This window comes from Oncorhynchus gorbuscha, linkage group LG12 (assembly GCF_021184085.1).
Source record: "Oncorhynchus gorbuscha isolate QuinsamMale2020 ecotype Even-year linkage group LG12, OgorEven_v1.0, whole genome shotgun sequence".
Lineage (NCBI taxonomy): Eukaryota > Metazoa > Chordata > Actinopteri > Salmoniformes > Salmonidae > Oncorhynchus > Oncorhynchus gorbuscha.
Genome location: NC_060184.1, coordinates 10,141,496 through 10,166,046, shown reverse-complemented (window position 1 = coordinate 10,166,046; position 24,551 = coordinate 10,141,496). Strand labels below are relative to the sequence as shown.

Below are 24,551 nucleotides of genomic sequence, written 5' to 3'. Positions count from 1 at the left end.
CTCCAATCTATTTGGATATATAACAAAGAACAAACAACAACAAAAAACATATACATGATCAAATTAAAATCTTAGAATCAACTATTAAAGACTACCAGAATCCACTGGTTTCTACAATTACATTGAATGAACTACAGGAAAAAATACAAACCCTCCAACCCAAAATGGCCTGTGTTGTTGATTAAATGATAAAAAATACAGACAAAAAATTCCAATTGGCAATAGTTAAACTCTTTAACATCATCCTCAGCTCTGGCATCTTCCCCAATATTTGGAACCAAGGAATGATCACTCCAATCCACAAAAGTGGAAACAAATTTGACCCCAATAACTACCGTGGGATAAGCATCAACAGCAACCTTGGGGAAATCCTCGCATTGTCATTAAGCAAATGTCAAATTGTCATTTTACCAAATTACCGTACGACAGACCATGTATTCACCCTGCACACCCTAATTGACACACAAACAAATCAAAACAAAGGAAAAGTCTTCTCATGCTTTGTTGATTTCACAAACGCTTTCGACTCATTTAGCCATGAGGGTCTGCTATACAAATTGATGGAAAGTGGTGTTGGGGGGAAAAACATACAACATTATAAAATCAAGTGTGCGATTAAAACTGGCAAAAGAAAAACACTTCTTTCCACCGTGCGGGGGGGTGAGACAGGGATGCAGCTTAAGCCCCACCCTCTTCAACATACACTACCATTCAAAAGTTTGGCGTCACTTAGAAATTGCCTTGTTTTTTAAAGAAAAGCACATTTGTTTGTCTATTAAAATAACATCATAATGATCAAAAATACAGTGTAGACACTGTTAATGTTGTAAATTACTATTGTAGCTGGAAACAGCTGATTTTTTTATGAAATATCTACACAGGCGTACAGAGGCCCATTATCAGCAACCATCACTCCTGTGTTCCAATGGCACATTGTGTTAGCTAATCCAAGTTGATAATTTTAAAAGGCTAATTGATCATTAGAAACCCATTTTGAAATTATGTTAGCACAGCTGAAAACTGTTGTTCTGATTAAAGAAGGAAAACATTGCCTTCTTTAGACTAGGTGAGTATCTGGAGCATCAGCATTTGTGGGTTCGATTACAGGCTCGAAATGGCCAGAAGAAAAAAACTTTCTTCTGAAACTCATCAGTCTATTCTTGTTCTGAGAAATGATGACTATTCCATGCGAGAAATTACCAAGAAACTGAAGATCTCGTACAACGCTGTGTACTACTCCCTTCACAGAACAGCGTGAACTGGCTCTAACCTGAATAGAAAGAAGAGTTGGAGGCCCCGGTGCACAACTGAGCAAGAGGACATGTACATTAGAGTGTCTAGTTTGAGAAACAGATGCCTCACAAGTCCTCTACAAGCAGCTTCATTAAATAGTACCTGCAAAACACCAGTCTCAACGTCAACAGTGGAGAGGCGACTCCGGGATACTGGCCTTCTAGGCAGAGTTCCTCTGTCCAGTCTCAACGTCAACAGTAGAGAGGTGTCTCAGGGATGCTGGCCTTCTAGGCAGAGTTCCTCTGTCCAGTCTCAACATCAACAGTGGAGAGGCGTCTCAGGGATGCTGGCCTTCTAGGCAGAGTTCCTCTGTCCAGTCTCAACGTCAACAGTGGAGAGGCGTCTCAGGGATGCTGGCCTTCTAGGCAGAGTTCCTCTGTCCAGTCTCAACGTCAACAGTGGAGAGGCGTCTCAGGGATGCTGGCCTTCTAGGCAGAGTTCCTCTGTCCAGTCTCAACGTCAACAGTGGAGAGGCGTCTCAGGGATACTGGCCTTCTAGGCAGAGTTCCTCTGTCCAGTCTCAACGTCAACAGTGGAGAGGCGTCTCAGGGATGCTGGCCTTCTAGGCAGAGTTCCTCTGTCCAGTCTCAATGTCAACAGTGGAGAGGCGTCTCAGGGATGCTGGCCTTCTAGGCAGAGTTCCTCTGTCCAGTCTCAATGTCAACAGTGGAGAGGCGTCTCAGGGATGCTGGCCTTCTAGGCAGAGTTCCTCTGTCCAGTCTCAACGTCAACAGTGAAGAGACTACTCCGGGTTATTACTGGCATTCTAGTCAGAGTTGCAAAGAAATACTGTCCAATTAAAATAAAAGATGAAGATGGGCAAAAGAACACAGACACTGGACAGAGGAAGATGGAAAAAAAGTGTTATGGATAGATTAATCTAAGTTTGAGGTGTTCGGATCACAAAGAAGAACATTTGTGAGATGGAGAAAAAATGAAAAGATGCTGGATGAGTGCTTGACGCCATCTGTCAGCATGGTGGAGGCAATGTGTTGGTCTGGTGGAGGCAATGTGTTGGTCTGGTGGAGGCAATGTGTTGGTCTGGTGGAGGCAATGTGATGGTCTGGTGGAGGCAATGTGATGGTCTGGTGGAGGCAATGTGATGGTCTGGTGGAGGCAATGTGTTGGTCTGGTGGAGGCAATGTGTTGGTCTGGTGGAGGCAATGTGTTGGTCTGGTGGAGGCAATGTGTTGGTCTGGGGGTGCTTTGGTAGTGGTAAAGTGGGAGATTTGTACAGGGTAAAAGGGATCTTGAAGAAGGAAGGCCATCACTCCATTTTGCAACACCATACCATACCCTTTTGTCGGCGCTTAATTGGAGCCAATTTCCTCCTACAGCAGAACAATGACCCAAAGCACAGCACCAAACTATGCAATAACTATTTAGGGAAGAAGCAGTCAGCTGGTATTCTGTCTATAATGGAGTGGCCAGCACAGTCACCGGATCTCAACCCTATTGAGCTGTTGTGGGAGAAGCTTGACCGTATGGTACGTAAGATGTGCCCATCAAGCCAATCCAATTAATGGGAGGTGCTTCAGGAAGCATGGGGTGAAATCTCTTCAGATTACCTCAACAAATTGACAACTAGAATCCCAAAGGTCTGCAAGGCTGTAATTGCTGCAAATGGAGGATTATTTGACGACAGCAAAGTTTGAATGACAAAATTATTATTTCAATTAAAAATCATTATTTATAACGTTGTCAACGTCTTGACTATATTTCTTATTCATTTTGCAACTCATTTCATGTATGTTTTCATGGAAAACAAGGACATTTCTAAGTGACCCCAGGTTTTGGAACGGTAGTGTATATATCAAGGAATTAGAGAGGACACTAGAACAGCCTGCAGCACCCGGCCTCACCCTACTAACATCTGAAGTCAAATATCTACTGATTGCTGATGATCTGGTGCTTCTGTCCCCAACCAAGGAGGACCTACAGCTTCACCTAGATCTTCTGCACATATTCTGTCCGACCTGGGCCCTGACAGTAAATCTCACTAAGACAAAAATAATGGTGTTCCAAAAAAGGTCCAGTTGCCAGGAATATGAATAGTGTTCCTGGCAAGAGGCATCACTGCAGTACCCGGTTTGAATCCAGGCTACATCACATCCGGTTGTGATTGCGAGTCCCATAGGCTGGCGCACAATTGGTCTGGGTTTGGCCGGGGTAGGCCGTCATTGTTAAATAATAATTTGTTCTTAACTGATGGCCTAGTTGAATAAAATAAACAACAATCTGATAAACAAGGCAGGAAGGGCCTTCTATGCCATCAAAAGGAACATACAATTTGACATACCAATTAGGATCTGTCTAAAAATAAAGTTATTGAACCCATTCCCCTTCACGGTTGTGAGGTCTGGGGTCCGCTTACCAACTCACAAAATGGGACAAAGACCAAATTGAGACTCTGCATGCAGCATTCTGCAAAACTATCCTCTCTGTACAACGTAAAACACAAAATAATGCATGCTGAGCAGAATTAGGCTGATACCCGCTAATTATCAAAATCCAGAAAAGTAATATTCTACAATCACCTAAAAGGAAGCAATTCTCAAACCTTCCATAACAAAGCCATCGCCTACAGAGAAATGAACCTGGTGAAGAGGCCCCTAAGCAAGCTGATCCTGGGGCTCTGTTCACAAACACAAACAGACCCCACAGATCCCCAGGACAGCAGCCCAATTAGACCCAACCAAATCACGAGAAAACAAAAAGAGAATTACTTGGCATTAGAAAGAATTTACAAAAAAACAGACCAAACTAGAATGCTATTTGGCCAAAAACAGAGAGTACACATAGGCAGAATACCTGACCCCTGTGACTAACCCTAAATTCAGGAAATCTTTGACTATGTACAGACTCAGTGAGTGTAGCCTTGCTATTGAGAAAGGCTGCCGAAGACAGACCTGACTCTCAAGAGAAGAAACATATGTTTCCCTCCCACAGAGAGAGAAATAAGTCTAGATCAAAAACATAGTGATTAAGAATAACAAGTTGTGGCCAGATATACTGGCACTTTTCTAAAATAAACCCTTATTTCTTCACAAATAAATTGAAATTGAAAAGAATGTTATAGGATTGTCAACATTGCAGAAGCAATTTTAATTTAGTTCATCACTTTAATTTAGGAGCAGATTATTAAGGTTTTTTGGAGTGCAATGTTCAACCCAGTGTCCAAGTACTGTATCTCTGTTGTGGATCTTCCATCGGGACCCCAATCACACATTAAAAAGCACCCAGGACAACAAAGACCAGATCCCATCTATCCCATCTATCCCATCAAATCCCATCTAAACCCTATGGAGAGATCTGAAATAATTTTGTCCATGCCATTTGTTCATATTTTCTATAAAAAAATAAAAAATAAAATAAAATCTAAGTTTACAAAAATAAATAGGTTCTACAATGTTGAAAGTTCATTCACATGGTGTGGAGACCCAAAGTTTTCTTCAATTTCAACTGATTTTTTTTCTTCTTCTCTCTTCTTTGCTCTCGTGCAATCACCACCAGGATAAGTGTTCAGTTAGCATCTAATAAACCTAAACCGAATAATTTGCAACTTAAATATATTGCGCATTTAAGCGTCATCCTGGGTCAATCCCAGAGATAAGCAAGATATAGCCTCAAGATAATATTGCTAAGCACTGCCGGTCAAAAAATAAACCATCCGCAACCGACCTAGTCAGCCGTACCTTTACATACTGTGGGTCAGCAGATCGGAACAAGGATTTGGTGGTCCTTCTGTAGCTCAGTTGGTAGAGCATGGCGCTTGTAACGCCAGGGTAGTGGGTTCGATTCCCGGGACCACCCATACGTAGAATGTATGCACACATGACTGTAAGTCGCTTTGGATAAAAGCGTCTGCTAAATGGCATATTATTATTATTAAAAACCGTCCAGGGAGGCTGTTGGAACAACAGCAACTTAACACGAGCCACACTCGTAACATAACCGTTTGCAGTTGACTACATTGGCTGGATGGAGAGCTGTGGGTGGGTACAAGTTTGTTCAAAAGGTTTCAGATTAAAATGCAACAGTAGAGAGGATGGCCAAGGGATTGGACGACACACAAATCAATGCCTGCTGTATTACTGGCAGACGACACTAAATTGTCTACTGTACAGCCACCCAAAACGTTTATACCAGGCTCTTATGAGCCAAACCTAGAAAAAGGGATGGAAGCAATTTGTCAATGGACCCCATATTCCACAAGGAATGAAAAGGCTTAACAGGAACCAAGATGTGGTTCAACAAAATAGGGCAAGATTGCTAGCTTGGTCCTAGGTCTGTTTGGCATGAAAACAACCATAGAAGTACGCTATACTATACAGCACTAACAGACCTGGGAACAGGTTAAGTGATCTGATCTAGACCAGGTTACTGTAAAGTGCTGTGACAACTGCTGATGTAAAAGGGTTACATACACTGAACAGAAAAGATATAAACACAACATGCAAAGTGTTGGTCCCATGTTTCATTATTTGAAATAAAAGATCCCAGAAATGTTCCATGTGCAGGAATGTCCACCAGAGCTGTTGACAGAGAATTGAATGTTGTTTTAGAGAATTTGACAGTACGTCCAACCGGCCTCACAACCGCAGACCACATGTAACTACGCAAGCCCAGGACCTTCACATCCGGATTCTTCACCTGTGGGATGGTCTGAGACCAGTCAACCGGCCTCACAACCGCAGACCACATGTAACTACGCAAGCACAGGACCTCCACACCCAGATTCTTCACCTGTGGGATCGTTTGAGACGAGTCACGCGGACAGCTGAGGAAGCTGAGGAGTATTTCCGTCTGTAATAAAGCCCATTTGCGGGGGAAAACTATTTCTGATTGGCTGGGCCTGGCTCCCCAGTGGGTGGACCTGGCTCCCAAGTGGGTGGGCCTATGCCCCCCCCCCAGGCCCACCCATGGCTGCGCCACTTCCCAGTCATGTGATATCAATAGATTACGGCCTAATGAATTTATTTAAATTGACTCCTTATATGACCTGTAACTCAGTAAAATCATTGAAATTGTTGCAAGTTGCATTTACATTTTTGTTGTTGAGTTTATTTTATTTTTTACAGGGACAGTGCACATTAATCAATGTTTCAGTAAAAGTGTCGGTTTTAGCCAGCCGGCTAATTTTCAACCGCAGTCCCTGGGCAGGTTATTAAAAACAATTACAATATAGACAATAGCACCATAGAACAAGCAAGACATAGCAACATAGGACAAGCAAGACATAGCATACAGACAGAGCAACATAGAACAAAAAGCAGCAAAACAAAATTCATAAAAGCAACAAAGTGTTTCCACACCTCACAAGCTACAGACAACAGACAACATGGAAAGCGGCAACACACAGCTAGGGACCATGTTCACAAATCTGATTGACCTTTAGCCAAGTCTTCATGCATTTTGTGAAAGTGTGATATGTGGTGCAGTTATGTGTGTCTGATGGCAGTGTATTCCAGACATGGGAAGCTCTCACAGAGAAAGCGGATTTACTAAAGGTGCTTATCCTTAAGGGAACTTTACAGTCACCTCTCATGGCAGACCTTGTGGATCTGCTGCCATATGTTTGGGTTTTCTGTTTAACAAAAATACTGAGTGGAGGGGAGCCAGGCCATTTGGGATCTTGTATTGCACAAAATTTTCCCAACTCAGGAGCTCATGCTTTCTGAAGATGTAACAGTGATGATGGCTATTGGGTTTCCTATCAAGCACTTTGAGAGCCTGTTTGTAGACAGACTGAATTGGTTTTAATGTTGTACAGCAAGCTTGGGCCCAACTAGTCAAGCAGTATGTTAAGTGGGGGAGTATCATAGATTTGAAGTACAGTTTTGCTACCTCTGTAGTCAAACAATTTCGTATAAATCGGAAATTAGCTAGGTTGAATTTGGTTATCTGAATGACCTATTTCACATGCTTTTTAAAAGAGAGGTTGGAATCAAGTATGATGCCAAGGTACTTAAAATCAGATACCACCTGGAGCTTCTCCCCTGACACATAGACATCTGGCTCAGTAGCATCTGTTGCCCTCTTTGTGAAGAACATGCAAACTGTTTTTTTCACATTGAGATGCAAACACGAGTCACTGAGCCACTTTGTAACCTGGACTATTACAGTAGTGAGTTATTCTGCAGCTTGTTGTTTACTCTTTGCACATATATCACTGTATCATCTGCATACATTTGAACTTCAGACCCAGTACAGACAGAAGGCAGATCTGAACAAGAGGGGCCCCAGTATTGACCCTTGGGGCAGGCCCACATCATATCTAAGAATAGGCGACAGCTCATTGCTCACTCTGACACACTGAGTTCTGCCTTCAAGGTATGATTTCATCCATCTCAAGGCATCGGGGGAGAAGTTGAACTTGGACAATTTTGTGATGAGAATCTCATGGTTAACAGTATTCAAAGCCTTCCTAAGGTCCAGAAACACAACCCCAACAACGCCCCCTTTGTCCATCTTGGACTTCACATTTTCCAGAAGAAAGCAGTTGGCCGTTTCTGTGGAGTGTTTCGCTCTGAAGCCAAACTGCATGGAGTGTAATGTGAAGGGGCTGTTGTTGAGGTGGGCAATCAGTTGTTCTGCTACACACTTTTCAACAACCTTTGACACCACAGGTAGTATACTAATGGTCCTGTAGTTACTCACATCAGCAGGGTCGCACAATTTAAAGATGGCCGTTACTATGGCTGACTTTCATACCCTTGGAAACACCCCGAGACCAATAGATGTGTTGGTGACCGTAGTAATGGGGCCAATGAGTGACTCTGTGTAGTTTTGAAGAAAGGTAGAGTCCAGACCAAACACATCTTTGGCTTTAGAGTTCTTTAGTGAGCTAATCACCTTGTTCACCTTTGACTCAGAAACCTCCCTTATATGTCGAGGTGGGCGGGATCAGTGATAAGTGTGAACATCGGGGTGGGCGGGATCAGTGATAAGCGTGAACATCGAGGTGGGCGGGATTAGTAATAAGCGTGAACATCGAGGTGGGCGGGATCAGTGATAAGTGTGAACGTCGAGGTGGGCGGGATCAGTGATAAGCGTGAACGTCGAGGTGGGCGGGATCAGTGATAAGTGTGAACGTCGAGGTTGGCGGGATCAGTGATAAGCGTGAACGTCGAGGTGGGCGGGATCAGTGATAAGCGTGAACATCGAGGTGGGCGGGATTAGTAATAAGCGTGAACATCGAGGTGGGCGGGATTAGTAATAAGCGTGAACATCGAGGTGGGCGGGATTAGTAATAAGCGTGAACATCGAGGTGGGCGGAATTAGTAATAAGTGTGAACATCGAGGTGGGCGGGATTAGTAATAAGCTTGAACATCGAGGTGGGCGGGATCAGTGATAAGTGTGAACGTTGAGGTGGGCGGGATCAGTGATAAGCGTGAACATCGAGGTGGGCGGGATCAGTGATAAATAAGAACATCGGGGTGGGATCAGTGGTTGGTCTGTCTTTCGCAAAGTAAAAAACAACTTTATAATGGTGAATAAGATGTAAAAATGGAACGAGCAATAACAATTTTGTTACCTTGTAGAAGAAAAATACAACTTTGGGGAAAGAAACATTTGATTGATTGATTGATAGTTAGATGTAACACCTACTTGTCCTGTATCTGTATCCTGGTCCAGTAGAGAGGCTTCATGAGACAGGCTGGTTCCACAGCAGGCTTCCTGTGGGGTTTATCCACCAACACACCTGGAGGGGGAGGGGGAACACAGCCTGGTGGCGGTGGAGGGCCGTCAAGTCCCTGGGTCTGTTTTGGGAAAGGAGGAGGAGGAGGTGGAGGAGGGAGAAGGGGGGAAGAAGAGGGAGAAGAGGGAGAGGTAGCCTGTCCAGACAGATTTAGACTGATAGAAGCCAGGCCCAGTCTCTTAGGCACATTGAGGGGGGGTTGGGGGCCCAGCCTGACACCTCCCTCCTCATCCTCAGGGGTTCTGATAAGGGTTTGATGGTCCGTCTGGATGCACACGTTGTGGACGGTCCGTTGTGAGAGGTCATCTCCCGTGGATACGGCAACGTCTCGGAGGTCTCCACGACGGTGGTGTGCACTCAATGCCAGGTCGCTCTGTAGCCGGGCCAGGTTGCACTCCAGGTGGAATATACGCTCCTCATTGTCCCCTCTCACCTGGCGCAGCTGCTTTCCAAAGTCCTCCTGCAGTTTAGGTTAGGGTCGTGTTGGGGTTAGGGTTGTGTTTGGGTTAGGTTTGTGTTAGGGTTAGGGTTGTGTTAGGGTTGTGTTGGAGTTAGGGTTGTGTTGGAGTTAGGGTTGTGTTGGGGTTAGGGTTGTGTTAGGGTTAGGGTTGTGTTAGGGTTGTGTTGGGGTTAGGGTTGTGTTAGGGTTGTGTTAGGGTTAGGGTTGTGTTAGGGTTGTGTTGGGGTTAGGGTTGTGTTGGAGTTAGGGTTGTGTTGGGGTTAGGGTTGTGTTAGGGTTAGGGTTGTGTTAGGGTTGTGTTGGGGTTAGGGTTGTGTTGGGGTTAGGGTTGTGTTGGGGTTGTGTTGGGGTTAGGGTTGTGTTGGGGTTAGGGTTGTGTTGGGGTTGTGTTAGGTTTAGGGTTGTGTTAGGGTTTGGGTTGTGTTAGGAGTGTGTTAGGTTTAGGGTTGTGTTAGGGTTGTGTTAGGAGTGTGTTAGGTTTAGGGTTGTGTTAGGAGTGTGTTAGGTTTAGGGTTGTGTTAGGGTTGTGTTCTACTGACCTGTAGTGCTGTGCTCTACTGACCTGTAGTGCTGTGTTCTACTGGCCTGTAGTAATGTGCTCTACTGACCTGTAGTACTGTGCTCTACTGACCTGTAGTACTGTGCTCTACTGACCTGTAGTACTGTGCTTTACTGACCTGTAGTACTGTGCTCTACTGACCTGTAGTACTGTGCTCTGATGACCTGTAGTACTGTGCTCCTACTGGCCTGTAGTACTGTGCTCTAGTGACCTCTAGTACTGTGCTCTACTGACCTGTAGTACTGTGCTCTACTGACCTGTAGTACTGTGCTCTGCTGACCTGTAGTACTGTGCTCCTACTGGCCTGTAGTACTGTGCTCTACTGACCTGTAGTACTGTGTTCTACTGACCTGTAGTACTGTGCTCTACTGACCTGTAGTACTGTGCTCTGATGACCTGTAGTACTGTGCTCCTACTGGCCTGTAGTACTGTGCTCTAGTGACCTCTAGTACTGTGCTCTACTGACCTGTAGTACTGTGCTCTACTGACCTGTAGTACTGTGCTCTGCTGACCTGTAGTACTGGCCTCCTACTGGCCTGTAGTACTGTGCTCTACTGACCTGTAGTACTGTGATTTAATGACCTGTAGTACTGTGCTCCTACTGGCCTGTAGTACTGTACTCTACTGACCTGTAGTACTGTGCTCTGCTGACCTGTAGTACTGTGCTCCTACTGGCCTGTAGTACTGTGCTCTACTGACCTGTAGTACTGTGTTCTACTGACCTGTAGTACTGTGTTCTACTGACCTGTAGTACTGTGTTCTACTGACCTGTAGTACTGTGTTCTACTGACCTGTAGTACTTTTTCTACTGACCTGTAGTACTGTGCTTTACTGACCTGTAGTACTGTGCTCTACTGACCTGTAGTACTGTGCTCTACTGACCTGTAGTACTGTGCTCTTACTGACCTGTAGTACTGTGATTTAATGACCTGTAGTACTGTGCTTTACTGACCTGTAGTACTGTGCTTTACTGACCTGTAGTACTGTGCTCTACTGACCTGTAGTACTGTGCTCTACTGACCTGTAGTACTGTGTTCTATTGACTTGTAGTACTGTGCTCTACTGACCTGTAGTACTGTGCTCTACTGACCTGTAGTACTGTGCTTTACTGACCTGTAGTACTGTGCTCTACTGACCTGTAGTACTGTGCTCTGATGACCTGTAGTACTGTGCTCCTACTGGCCTGTAGTACTGTGCTCTAGTGACCTCTAGTACTGTGCTCTACTGACCTGTAGTACTGTGCTCTACTGACCTGTAGTACTGTGCTTTACTGACCTGTAGTACTGTGCTCTACTGACCTGTAGTACTGTGCTTTACTGACCTGTAGTACCGTGCTCTACTGACCTGTAGTACTGTGCTCTGATGACCTGTAGTACTGTGCTCCTACTGGCCTGTAGTACTGTGCTCTAGTGACCTCTAGTACTGTGCTCTACTGACCTGTAGTACTGTGCTCTACTGACCTGTAGTACTGTGCTCTGCTGACCTGTAGTACTGTGCTCCTACTGGCCTGTAGTACTGTGCTCTACTGACCTGTAGTACTGTGATTTAATGACCTGTAGTACTGTGCTTTACTGACCTGTAGTACTGTGCTCTACTGACCTGTAGTACTGTGCTTTACTGACCTGTAGTACTGTGCTCTACTGACCTGTAGTACTGTGCTCTGATGACCTGTAGTACTGTGCTCCTACTGGCCTGTAGTACTGTGCTCTAGTGACCTCTAGTACTGTGCTCTACTGACCTGTAGTACTGTGCTCTACTGACCTGTAGTACTGTGCTCTGCTGACCTGTAGTACTGTGCTCCTACTGGCCTGTAGTACTGTGCTCTACTGACCTGTAGTACTGTGTTCTACTGACCTGTAGTACTGTGTTCTACTGACCTGTAGTACTGTGTTCTACTGACCTGTAGTACTGTGTTCTACTGACCTGTAGTACTTTTTCTACTGACCTGTAGTACTGTGCTTTACTGACCTGTAGTACTGTGCTCTACTGACCTGTAGTACTGTGCTCTACTGACCTGTAGTACTGTGCTCTTACTGACCTGTAGTACTGTGATTTAATGACCTGTAGTACTGTGCTTTACTGACCTGTAGTACTGTGCTTTACTGACCTGTAGTACTGTGCTCTACTGACCTGTAGTACTGTGCTCTACTGACCTGTAGTACTGTGTTCTACTGACTTGTAGTACTGTGCTCTACTGACCTGTAGTACTGTGCTCTACTGACCTGTAGTACTGTGCTTTACTGACCTGTAGTACTGTGCTCTACTGACCTGTAGTACTGTGCTTTACTGACCTGTAGTACTGTGCTCTACTGACCTGTAGTACTGTGCTCTGATGACCTGTAGTACTGTGCTCCTACTGGCCTGTAGTACTGTGCTCTAGTGACCTCTAGTACTGTGCTCTACTGACCTGTAGTACTGTGCTCTACTGACCTGTAGTACTGTGCTTTACTGACCTGTAGTACTGTGCTCTACTGACCTGTAGTACTGTGCTTTACTGACCTGTAGTACTGTGCTCTACTGACCTGTAGTACTGTGCTCTGATGACCTGTAGTACTGTGCTCCTACTGGCCTGTAGTACTGTGCTCTAGTGACCTCTAGTACTGTGCTCTACTGACCTGTAGTACTGTGCTCTACTGACCTGTAGTACTGTACTCTGCTGACCTGTAGTACTGTGCTCCTACTGGCCTGTAGTACTGTGCTCTACTGACCTGTAGTACTGTGTTCTACTGACCTGTAGTACTGTGTTCTACTGACCTGTAGTACTGTGTTCTACTGACCTGTAGTACTGTGTTCTACTGACCTGTAGTACTTTTTCTACTGACCTGTAGTACTGTGCTCTACTGACCTGTAGTACTGTGCTCTACTGACCTGTAGTACTGTGCTCTTACTGACCTGTAGTACTGTGATTTAATGACCTGTAGTACTGTGCTTTACTGACCTGTAGTACTGTGCTTTACTGACCTGTAGTACTGTGCTCTACTGACCTGTAGTACTGTGCTCTACTGACCTGTAGTACTGTGTTCTACTGACTTGTAGTACTGTGCTCTACTGACCTGTAGTACTGTGCTCTACTGACCTGTAGTACTGTGCTTTACTGACCTGTAGTACTGTGCTCTACTGACCTGTAGTACTGTGCTTTACTGACCTGTAGTACTGTGCTTTACTGACCTGTAGTACTGTGCTTTACTGACCTGTAGTACTGTGCTCTACTGACCTGTAGTACTGTGCTCTACTGACCTGTAGTACTGTGTTCTACTGACCTGTAGTACTGTGCTTTACTGACCTGTAGTACTGTGCTTTACTGACCTGTAGTACTGTGCTTTACTGACCTGTAGTACTGTGCTTTACTGACCTGTAGTACTGTGCTTTACTGACCTGTAGTACTGTGCTTTACTGACCTGTAGTCCTGTGCTCTACTGACCTGTAGTACTGTGTTCTACTGACCTGTAGTACTGTGTTCTACTGACTTGTAGTACTGTGCTCTACTGACCTGTAGTACTGTGCTCTACTGACCTGTAGTACTGTGCTCTACTGACCTGTAGTACTGTGTTCTACTGACCTGTAGTACTGTGCTTTACTGACCTGTAGTACTGTGCTTTACTGACCTGTAGTACTGTGCTTTACTGACCTGTAGTACTGTGCTTTACTGACCTGTAGTACTGTGCTTTACTGACCTGTAGTACTGTGCTTTACTGACCTGTAGTCCTGTGCTCTACTGACCTGTAGTACTGTGTTCTACTGACCTGTAGTACTGTGCTCTACTGACCTGTATCTTCTCCATCTCCTCGTTGCATTCTCTCTTCAGCTGCAGGAGGGCTGCCTGGTGTTCTGGAGGACAAGCAGACCGTGATGAAATATACAACTGAACCACAAGGCGGCAGTAAGTATGTATTTTCAAAAAATACATTTCCATATAGTTACCGTACATTTTATGTGTTCTCCTAAATATTCTCATGACAACTATTTATAGATGTACACTGCCAGTCAATAGTTTGGACACACCTACTCATTCAAGGGTTTTTCTTTATTTTTACTATTTTCTACATTGTAGAATAATAGTGAGGACATCAATTCTATGAAATAACACATATGGAATCACGTAGTAACCAAAACAGTGTTAAACAAATGAAATATATTTTAGATTCTTCAAAGTAGCCACCCTTTGCCTTGATGACAGCTTTGCACAATCTTGTCATTCTCTCAACCAGTTCATGAGGTAGTCACCTGGAATGCATCTCAATTAACAGGTGTGCCTTGTTAATTTGTAGAATTAATTTTTTTCTTAATGCGTTTGAGCCCATATTATGGCAAGAACAGCTCAAATAAGCAAAGAGAAATTACAATCCATCATTACTTTAAGCCATGACATGGATAGCCTAGTGGTTAGATCGTTGGACTAGTAACCAGAAGGTTGCAAGTTCAAATCCCCGAGCTGACAAGGTACAAATCTGTCGTTCTGCCCACTGTTCCTAGGCCGTCATAGAAAATAAAAACTTGTTCTTAACTGACTTGTCTAGTTAAATAAAGGTTAAATAAAAATGAAGGTCAGTCAATCTGTAAAATGTCAAGATCATTGAAAGGTTCTTCAAGTGCTGTTGCAAGAACCAGTGCTCTGATGAAACTGGCTTTCATGGTTCTAACCACCATGTCTTTGTGAGATGCAAAGGAGGTGAATGGATGATTGTGGGGTTGCTTTGCTGGTGACACTGTTTGAGCTTAGTGGCACTATCATTTGTTTTTCAACAGGACAATGAACCAACACACCTCCAGGCTGTGTAAAGACTTTGACCAAGAAGGAGAGTGATGCATCAGATGACCTGGCTTCCACAATCACCTGACCTCAACCCAATTGAGATGGTTTGGGATGAATTGGACCGCAGAGTGAAGGGAAAGCATCCAACAAGTGCTCCTCATATGTGGGAACTCCTTCAAGACAGGCATTGTTGGACAGGCATTCCAAGTGAAGCTGGTTAAGAGAATGCCAAGAGTGTGTAAAGGTGTCATCAAGGCAAAATGTGGCTACTTTGAAGAATGTAAAATATAAAAATATATTTTGATTTGTTTAACACTTTATTTTGGTTACTACATGATTCCATATGTGTTATTTCATAGTGGTGATGTATTCACTATTATTCTACAATGTAGAAAATAGTACAAATAGAGAAAAGCCCTTGAATGAGTAGGCGTGTCCAAACTATTGACTGGTACTGTGTATTTCTATGATAATCAGCTGGTGCCTGTGTGAGCACAAGGAGTGGCCCCTGCCAAACACACCTGATGTGTTATCGGATGGATAAGAATTTAAGAAGTGAACGTAAAAGTTCCTGGCACCACAGCACACACAGCCCTGTCCCAAAACAATGCCCTTGTGACATCAGTCATCTAGAGACCAGGCAGCCTTCTGCTGTGGACAATCACAGGGACAGGGTGGAGGATTGTTGACCTTCCCATTTGTATAGTATGAGTATTTACCTTCCCGGTAGACCATGGGATTTTACATTTACTACAGAGAACATGGACTCTCTCTCTATATATTTCACTCTCACTCTCTCTCTACCTATCCACTGTTCTGTCTCTGTTGCATACTGTAACTTTCAGACGGGGTTCATTTCATTTATATTCCAGCCAATTTAGGAAGCACATTGAAATTCCAATTATTTTCAATGAGGCAAATGTGGAATTGGAATCGACTGTAATAAAAATTGAATTGAACCCATAGAGCTCAGTTAGTCACAGCTCAGAGCTGGCCTGGCTGGCTGCATGGGTCAAGGCCACGGGCTGAATCCTAACTTGAGACCTGTACATAGAACTTGAATTGTCATGCCAACTCTCTGTGACATCATTGAATCTGTTATATGATCAGAGGTATCTCACACGCATACCTCAAGTTACCGTAGGGTTCCACCCATAGTGAATATTTGTTTACTATAAGTTGATTTTTGTCCTTTGGGTCCTTACCGGCTTCTGTGTATTTCAGTCCCACTTTCTCCTCCTTAGTTGGGGGCCAGATGGCCTGCAGACGACCTGGGGTGGACCGGTCCTCTCCATCACCTGGGGTCGACACCCGCAACTGGTGGGCAGAGCCACAATATTTGTAAAAAATTATTTCAAGACAGCCTATATTTCAGGCATTAAGCCCTTAACACAGAAATGAATGTCACAGCAAACTGTGAAAGTTCCTACAACATTAGGGAACTCTTCAACAACGACAAAATAACGTTCCAACTGACTACCCCTCATTTACTCATATCAGACGATAGAGAGTAATTATCAAGATCAGATCAAGGTCAGATCAAGACAACATACTTTTGAATCAGTTTTCTTTTCAGGAGTCTTGAAGGTTCTCTCAAAGATCCAGGCCTTCCGCTTCACTGCATCCTGTTCCCGCCTCAGGGGCCTGGGGACGAAAAAGGCCTTGAACTCATCAAATGCCACTTCCGCCCTGGAGGGAGGCTTCTGAGGTTCCTTAGGTTCTAGAGTCTCAGAAGGTTCTGAAGATTCCGGAGGCTTTATCACAGACAGTCCTTCAGTCTTCTCTTTCTCTGTATCCTGGTCTGTCTTTTCTGTCTCTGTATCCTTCTCTGTCTTCTCTTTCACCTCCCTCGCTTCCTCAGGTTCATCGCTGAATTCTTTAGACTCTTCTGACGGCTCAGACTCCTTCCTCTCCTCTCCTGTAGACTCCCTCATCTCCTCTCCTGTAGACTCCCTCATCTCCTCTCCTGTAGACTCCTTCATCTTACTGTTATCATCCTTCTCCATGTTCAGGAACTGGGAGAGCTGGTCCAAGAAAGTCCCCTGCCTCCTGCGAACCGTCTTCTGCTCTCTCCTCACAGGCTTGTTCACACCCAGGTCTGATGGTGATGGGGGTTTGATCAGGGCCACTATGTCCTGATCCGACCCTGCCGCTCCCTTCTTTAGGGTCCTCAGACCACTGAAGAGGGCAGGCAGCTGAAGGGGCTTCTCCACCGGGGAACCGAGGGAGAAGGTGGCTCGGATGGAGGTGGTGCCACGGGGAGGGCCACTGGTTGGACCTGGGGTTGAGGTTGGCCCCTGGGGACTTGTTGGGTGAGAAGGCCCGGCTATAGACTTTGCCTCTGCAGGTGCTCTCTCTATCACTTCAGAGGACAGCATAGTTTCAGAGGGACAAGACACCACCCTGGCATTCCCAGTATTGGCCTCACCTGTCTCCAATACTGCCCCAGTGATACTTTCTGAATCTGAGTGTGGGTAGGTCTCCCCTCTCACCTTCACCTCAATGCTAGACCCACAACCTGGCTCCTCAGTCTGTCCTGTAGTACCAACAACAGTCTCCGTTTCAGCGACTGTATGCTGCTGCTCCTCAGAAACAGGTTCAGACTTGATCATGGTTAGAATCACAGTTGTGTTGTTGGAAGATGGTGTTCCACTGGTGTCAGGTTTACCAGCTCTTACTGCATTAGGGTTAGCAAGGTCTCTGGTCAAATCATCTTCAGGTGTCGGTAAGTCTTGAGGTTTACCAGCTCTTACTGCATTAGGGTTAGCAAGGTCTCTGGTCAAATCATCATCAGGTGTTGGTAAGTCTTGAGGTTTACCAGCTCTTACTGCATTAGGGTTAGCAAGGTCTCTGGTCAAATCATCATCAGGTGCTGGTAAGTCTTGAGGTTTACCAGCTCTTACTGCAGTAGGGTTAGCAAGGTCTCTGGTCAAATCATCTTCAGGTGTCGGTAAGTCTTGGATTTGCTTATCATCTGTACATGTTTCCTGTGTACTGCTGCTTGCTGGATTGGTTTCACTGTCTGTTAACCAGGTCAGTATGTTGTGATTGTCTGTAGATTCATCTGTGTTGTTGCGAACATCCTTTGCATTGTATTTGTCATCAGTGTTAGTGATTTCATTACTTTTTAACATATCTTGATGAATTTTGTCTGTGGATCTGTACAGACGTTGCTGGTCAGTTGTCTCTGACTGGTCTGTACTGGGACAGTCAGTGTCTACGTCCTGATTGGTGCTGCCTGTAGCACACTGTGTGTCTGTGTTTATAGGCTCCTCCCTACTGCAGTCTTCTGATGCTCCACTGTTCCTATGTTTGTCTATGGACACTCTCAGTTCATTTTTTATAGAATCCATTGGCCCCACATATCCTTGTAAGTGAGATGTCCTTTCTGGAATGCAGCCATCCGATTGGTCTGTTGACCCACCATATCCTTGTAAATGGGTCTTCTTATCTGCGATGTAATCCTTTGACTGGACAAGACATTTACCATTTGCATCTTCCTCCTCTAAGTCCATGATGTCACTCTGTGCTTCTGGAATCCATTGAGCCAGACCTCCATTCCTGTCACAATCCACAGAACAGCTAGTCCCTGGTGGCATCCCATCGACAGACTCCAATTCCATGCAGCCCTCTGTTCCAAATACTTCCTCTCTCTCATTGGTCCGTACAACTGTGGTGGGGGTGGTGGATTCTCCATTCTTCTGCACCACACCTACTGCACTTGAATCCCCTGCTGTCCTCTCAGTTCCATTGACTTCAACAGATGTTCCATGACTGCTGTTGACGTTCCCGGGAGAAGTGTCTGTCTCTTCAGAGAGAGTCCGGAAGAACTTCAGGACCGGCGTCTCGACATCAGGCCGCTGGAACTCGGAGCGGTCGGAGCGGTCGGAGCGGTCGGAGCGGTCGGAGTTGGTGGAGTTGGAAGAGGCCTTCCCCTGAGCAGCAGCAGTGTTGTCGTTAGCATTCATGTTTACTCCATCCATGTTTGAGATCTTTATCCAGGTTTAAATCATCCAAAAATAAATCATAACATCTAATATGATTCCGTTCCAAAGCAGATCCAGTGATCTCCCCCCCCCACACACCGTTCACTTTAATGTACTTGAATCTGTCTCTAATCCAGGTAATGCTGTGTTAGTCCAACACAATGTGGCCATTCAGTGCTGATGGGAAACAGTACATCCATACACCTCCAGAAACACATTCTGATTTTCCTCTTTTTTTGTAGCCACTGTAAAAGCTGATGGAAGTTTGAGTAGTTATATTCTTTGAAAAGTCCTCCGATAGCTGATGAAAGTTTGAGTAGTTATATTCTTTGAAAAGACCTCCGAAAGCTGAAGGTGTTGATGGCGATACCATATGCCACCAAAATGTTTTGTGAGGATGAAACATCAACATGGAAAAAATAACCAGAAGTGGTACTTAGTCATGCAGTGAGTTACCAGTATTTTTTGCAACACATTCATGAGCTCTATCATTTAGCTTTAATAAAAACTCCATCAGCAGTCTCATCTTCTCCTTTTCTGTTCAGATCCCTGTCTTCTGTTCAGATCCCTGTCTTCTGTTCAGATCCCTGTCTTCTGTTCAGATCCCTGTCTTCTGTTCAGATCCCTGTCTTCTGTTCAGATCCCTGTCTTCTGTTCAGATCCCTGTCTTCTGTTCAGATCCCTGTCTTCTGTTCAGATCCCTGTCTTCTGTTCAGATCCCTGTCTTCTGTTCAGAACCCTGTCTTCTGTTCAGATCCCTGTCTTCTGTTCAGAACCCTCTAGCTTTTTCTCCAACTAGACTGTAGCAGACCTCATCCAGCTCTCCAGCTTTGTTACCTTCTCTCTTCCCTGAAGACAGTCTGTCAGCAGCAGCCACAGTAACAGACAGTTGGTCTGGTTCTCTCCTCCACAACCGACCGTGACGCTTCTCCTCCTTCCTTCTCTCACTAAAAAACAATCCTTCCCTGCAGTAGACTTTAGCAGTCCTCCCCTTCCAATTCTCCAGACTCTCCTTTCCTTCCCTCTTCACTGAAGACTCTGTCCACAACAGTAGTAGCCACAGTGTTTGAAGGGAATCAGACTACACGCTAAGAGCTCCCCTTTGGAGTGGTACTCTGGTGTCCACCCAGACAACAGTACAACACAGAACACCACACCCAGATTGACGTGCTGACTGATTGTAGGTTAAACAGGGCTGATGCAGTAGGATCTGGAGTAGGATATGTACTCTGGTGAGCTATTCTATTCAACTTCCGTTGTACCCCTTCAAGCATGGCTGGATCTAACACACCTCCACTTTGTTCCTCAATTCGTCGACAAAGCTTAATTAGACTGTGAAGTAGAGAGAGAAATCCTTCTCCCAGAACTCAGGAGCCTATTAATAAAAGTAGATTTGGAGGTCTCCAATCTCTCTTGTGAACTGACTGACCAACACAACAGTAATCAGCTGCTTAGTCAGTTCAATCTTATTTACATAGAAAGTTACTGTTGTTTTCTTACATGGTAATATAAAAGTATAAAGGAGTTATGAATAGAAACGTTTTAGAGCTGTGTGAACCAGACACAATCAATTACAATATTATGGTAGGAATGAGAAGGTAGCCTAGCGGTTAGCGCATTGGGCCAGTGACCCGAAAAGTAGCTGGTTTGAACACCGGAGATGACAAGGTGAACAATGTATATGTTGTGCACTTGCGCAAGACACACACAGTCTAATCGCTCCCGTAAGTCACTCCGGATAAGAATAGTTGTCCGTTGTACGGCGGCAGGGTAGCCTAGTGGTTAGAGCGTTGGACTAGTAACCGAAAGGTTGCAAGTTCAAACCCCCAAGCTGACAAGGTACAAATCTGTTGTTCTGCCCCTGAACAGGCAGTTAACCCACTGTTCCTAGGCTGTCATTGAAAATAAGAATTTGTTCTTAACTGACTTGCCTAGTAAAATAAAATAAAAAGGTACTTGGAAAAAGCACCTCATTTCCATGACTATACATTTCACTTCTCATACTTGTTTGATTTGCCATGCTATCGCCACATGCTGTATTTACAGGCCAAATTCATACAGTGTCAAGTATATAACTTGGGTTGAGACTTACAGTATTGCCTCTAAGGCTGCTGCCTAACCCAGACTGCTGTACTGATGTACTGCTGATGATTAGGCTTTAAATGACATTTTAGTCATTTCGCAGATTGCTTTTATCCAGAGCAATTAGGGTTAAGTGCCTTTCCCAAAGGACAGATTTTTCACCTAGTCATCTCTGGGATTCGTATAAATAACCTTTTGGTTGTTGGTCCAACACTGTTAACCACTAAGCTACCTTAGTCATAAGGGATTAAAATGGAAGGAAAGAGGTTTTATGGTTCAAAGTCGATGAGTCAGTGTGTGTGTGTGTGTTAGTAGATCTTTGACTATTGCTAAAATCTTGGTGCAGATTTTCAGGCTGTTTTAATAACCAGCAAAACTCCAAACCTAACAAACATTGTAGTCTACTACACATTACGTAGCATTTAAAGATATTTCATTAGTTACTCTAGAAACAGACATGGCCGTTGAGAGATTAACTGGGATACTTGGTGTGACCGGTATAGAGCAGGCCAACAACACCCCGCCCTGCTTAAACAGTCAGACCAGGCGCCTGTCCAACGGGTAGCTGCTAGAAAAGATAGCTGGTGGCTAGCAGAAATCCACACACACACACCAACTATTCACCAGTGGTGCGGTTAATGAGTTCTATCTCTCATAGCCTGGTTCCTCTCTAGGTTTCTTCCTAGGTTTTGGCCTTTCTAGGGAGTTTTTCCTAGCCAACGTGCTTCAACACCTGCATTGCTTGCTGTTTGGGGTTTTAGGCTGGGTTTCTGTACAGCACTTTGAGATATCAGCTGATGTACGAAGGGCTATATAAATACATTTGATTTGATCTCGTTAGTTCACACACATCACCTAAAATAATACATAAATCATTCTAATGAAATAAATCCATTTTAGATGTAATAGGATTTCCATTACTAATAGTTACTGTCACTCACCACATACAAAGAGTTTCTTTCCAAAGCGCTAAATATTCATTTTTAGAAATGTTGTAAAGTTATATTTTATTGTTTAACATCTAATCATGGCATTCAATGACAGACATATACACTTCAGATCCCTTTATTCACGTTGTTACGTTACAGCCTAACCTAAAACATTTCTAAAAACCTGTTTTTTGATTTGTCGTGATGCCGTATTGTGTGTAGATTGATGAATAGAGTAAGGTTCTAAAATTGGATTCAATTGTTATTTCCCCTCATCAATCTACACACAATACGGCATCACGACAAATCAAAAAACAGGTTTTTAGAATTTTTTGGAAAGTTTTAGAAATTACAGCCTCAAGTCTTCTTGGGGATGACGCTACAAGCTTGGCACACCTGTATTTGGGGAGTTTCACCCATTCTTCTCTGCAGATCCTCTCAAGCTCTGTCATGTTGGATGGGGAGCGTCGCCGCACGTCTTTCCAGAGATGTTCGATCAGGTTCAAGTCGGGGCTCTGGCTTGGCCACTCAAGGACATTCAGAGGCTTGTCCCGAAGCCACTCCTGCATTGTCTTGGTTATGTGCTTAGGGGCGTTGTCCTGTTGGAAGGTGAACCTTTGCCCCAGTCTGAGGTCCTGAGCACTCTGGGGGCAGGTTTTCAACAAGGATCTCTCTGTATTTTGCTCCATTCATCTTTCCGTTGATCCTGACTAGTCTCCCAGTCTCTCCTGCTGAAAAACGTCCCCACAGCATGATACTGCCACCACCATGCATCACCGTAGGGATGCTGCTCCAGATGTGACGCTTGGCATTCAGGCCAAAAAGTAAAATCTTGGTTTAATCAGACCAGAGAATCTTGTTTCTCATGGTCTGAGAGTCCTTTAGGTGCCTTTTGGAGAACTCCAAATGTCATGTGCCTTTTAATGAAGAGTGGCTTCTGCCTGATTGGTGGAGTGCTGCAGAGATGGTTGTCCTTCTGAAAGGTAATCCCATCTCCACAGAGGTACTCTGGAGCTCTGTCAGATTGACCATCGGGTTCTTGGTCACCTCCCTGACTAAGGTCCTTCTCCCCCGATTGCTCAGTTTGGCCTGGCGGCCAGCTCCAGGAAGAGTCTTGGTGGTTCCAAACTTCTCCCATTTAAGAATGATGGAGGCCACTGTGTTCTTGGGGACCTTGAATGCTACGGAATTATTTTGGTACCCTTTCCCAGATCTGTGCCTCGACACAATCCTGTCTCGGATCTCAACTGACAATTTTGTCGACCTCGTGGCTTGGTTTATGCTCTGACATTCACTGTCAACGGTCTTATAAAGACAGGTGTGTTATATAGACAGGTGTGTTATATAGACAGGTGTGTTATATAGACAGGTGTGTTATATAGACAGGTGTGTTATATAGACAGGTGTGTTATAAAGACAGGTGTGTTATAAAGACAGGTGTGTTATATAGACAGGTGTGTTATATAGACAGGTGTGTTATATAGACAGGTGTGTTATATATACAGGTGTGTTATATAGACAGGTGTGTTATATATACAGGTGTGTTATATAGACAGGTGTGTTATAAAGACAGGTGTGTTATATAGACAGGTGTGTTATATAGACAGGTGTGTTATAAAGACAGGTGTGTTATATAGACAGGTGTGTTATATAGACAGGTGTGTTATATAGACAGGTGTGTTATATATACAGGTGTGTTATATAGACAGGTGTGTTATATATACAGGTGTGTTATATAGACAGGTGTGTTATAAAGACAGGTGTGTTATAAAGACAGGTGTGTTATATAGACAGGTGTGTTATATAGACAGGTGTGTTATATATACAGGTGTGTTATATAGACAGGTGTGTTATATATACAGGTGTGTTATATAGACAGGTGTGTTATAAAGACAGGTGTGTTATATAGACAGGTGTGTTATATAGACAGGTGTGTTATAAAGACAGGTGTGTTATATAGACAGGTGTGTTATATAGACAGGTGTGTTATATAGACAGGTGTGTTATATAGACAGGTGTGTTATATAGACAGGTGTGTTATATAGACAGGTGTGTTATATAGACAGGTGTGTTATATAGACAGGTGTGTTATATATACAGGTGTGTTATATAGACAGGTGTGTTATATAGACAGGTGTGTTATATAGACAGGTGTGTTATAAAGACAGGTGTGTTATATAGACAGGTGTGTTATATAGACAGGTGTGTTATATAGACAGGTGTGTTATATAGACAGGTGTGTTATATATACAGGTGTGTTATATAGACAGGTGTGTTATATATACAGGTGTGTTATATAGACAGGTGTGTTATAAAGACAGGTGTGTTATATAGACAGGTGTGTTATATAGACAGGTGTGTTATAAAGACAGGTGTGTTATATAGACAGGTGTGTTATATAGACAGGTGTGTTATATAGACAGGTGTGTTATATAGACAGGTGTGTTATATATACAGGTGTGTTATATAGACAGGTGTGTTATAAAGACAGGTGTGTTATAAAGACAGGTGTGTTATATAGACAGGTGTGTTATATAGACAGGTGTGTTATATAGACAGGTGTGTTATATAGACAGGTGTGTTATATAGACAGGTGTGTTATATAGACAGGTGTGTTATATAGACAGGTGTGTTATATATACAGGTGTGTTATATAGACAGGTGTGTTATATAGGACAGGTGTGTTATATAGACAGGTGTGTTATAAAGACAGGTGTGTTATATAGACAGGTGTGTTATATAGACAGGTGTGTTATATAGACAGGTGTGTTATATAGACAGGTGTG

General features: G+C 44.0%; 1 protein-coding gene across 2 annotated transcripts in view; it reads right to left on the bottom strand.

The window, feature by feature from the left end:
- LOC123990507 (formin-like) overlaps positions 1 to 20,023 on the bottom strand; it is a 55,696-nt gene extending 35,673 nt beyond the window's left edge. The window contains exons 1-4 of one of the 2 annotated variants that reach the window (XR_006830661.1): positions 16,322 to 20,023; positions 15,974 to 16,085; positions 13,782 to 13,843; positions 8,906 to 9,456 (exon numbers count right to left, since the gene is read on the bottom strand). Coding sequence is in view for 1 of the 2 variants with exons in the window: in XM_046291061.1 (XP_046147017.1) it covers positions 8,906 to 9,456; positions 13,782 to 13,843; positions 15,974 to 16,085; positions 16,322 to 18,751 (3,155 nt within the window). In the remaining variant the exon portion in view is untranslated. The remainder of the gene's footprint in view (positions 1 to 8,905; positions 9,457 to 13,781; positions 13,844 to 15,973; positions 16,086 to 16,321) is intronic. The other variant, XM_046291061.1, reaches the window with a different exon arrangement.
- Positions 20,024 to 24,551: the final 4,528 nt, after the last annotated feature.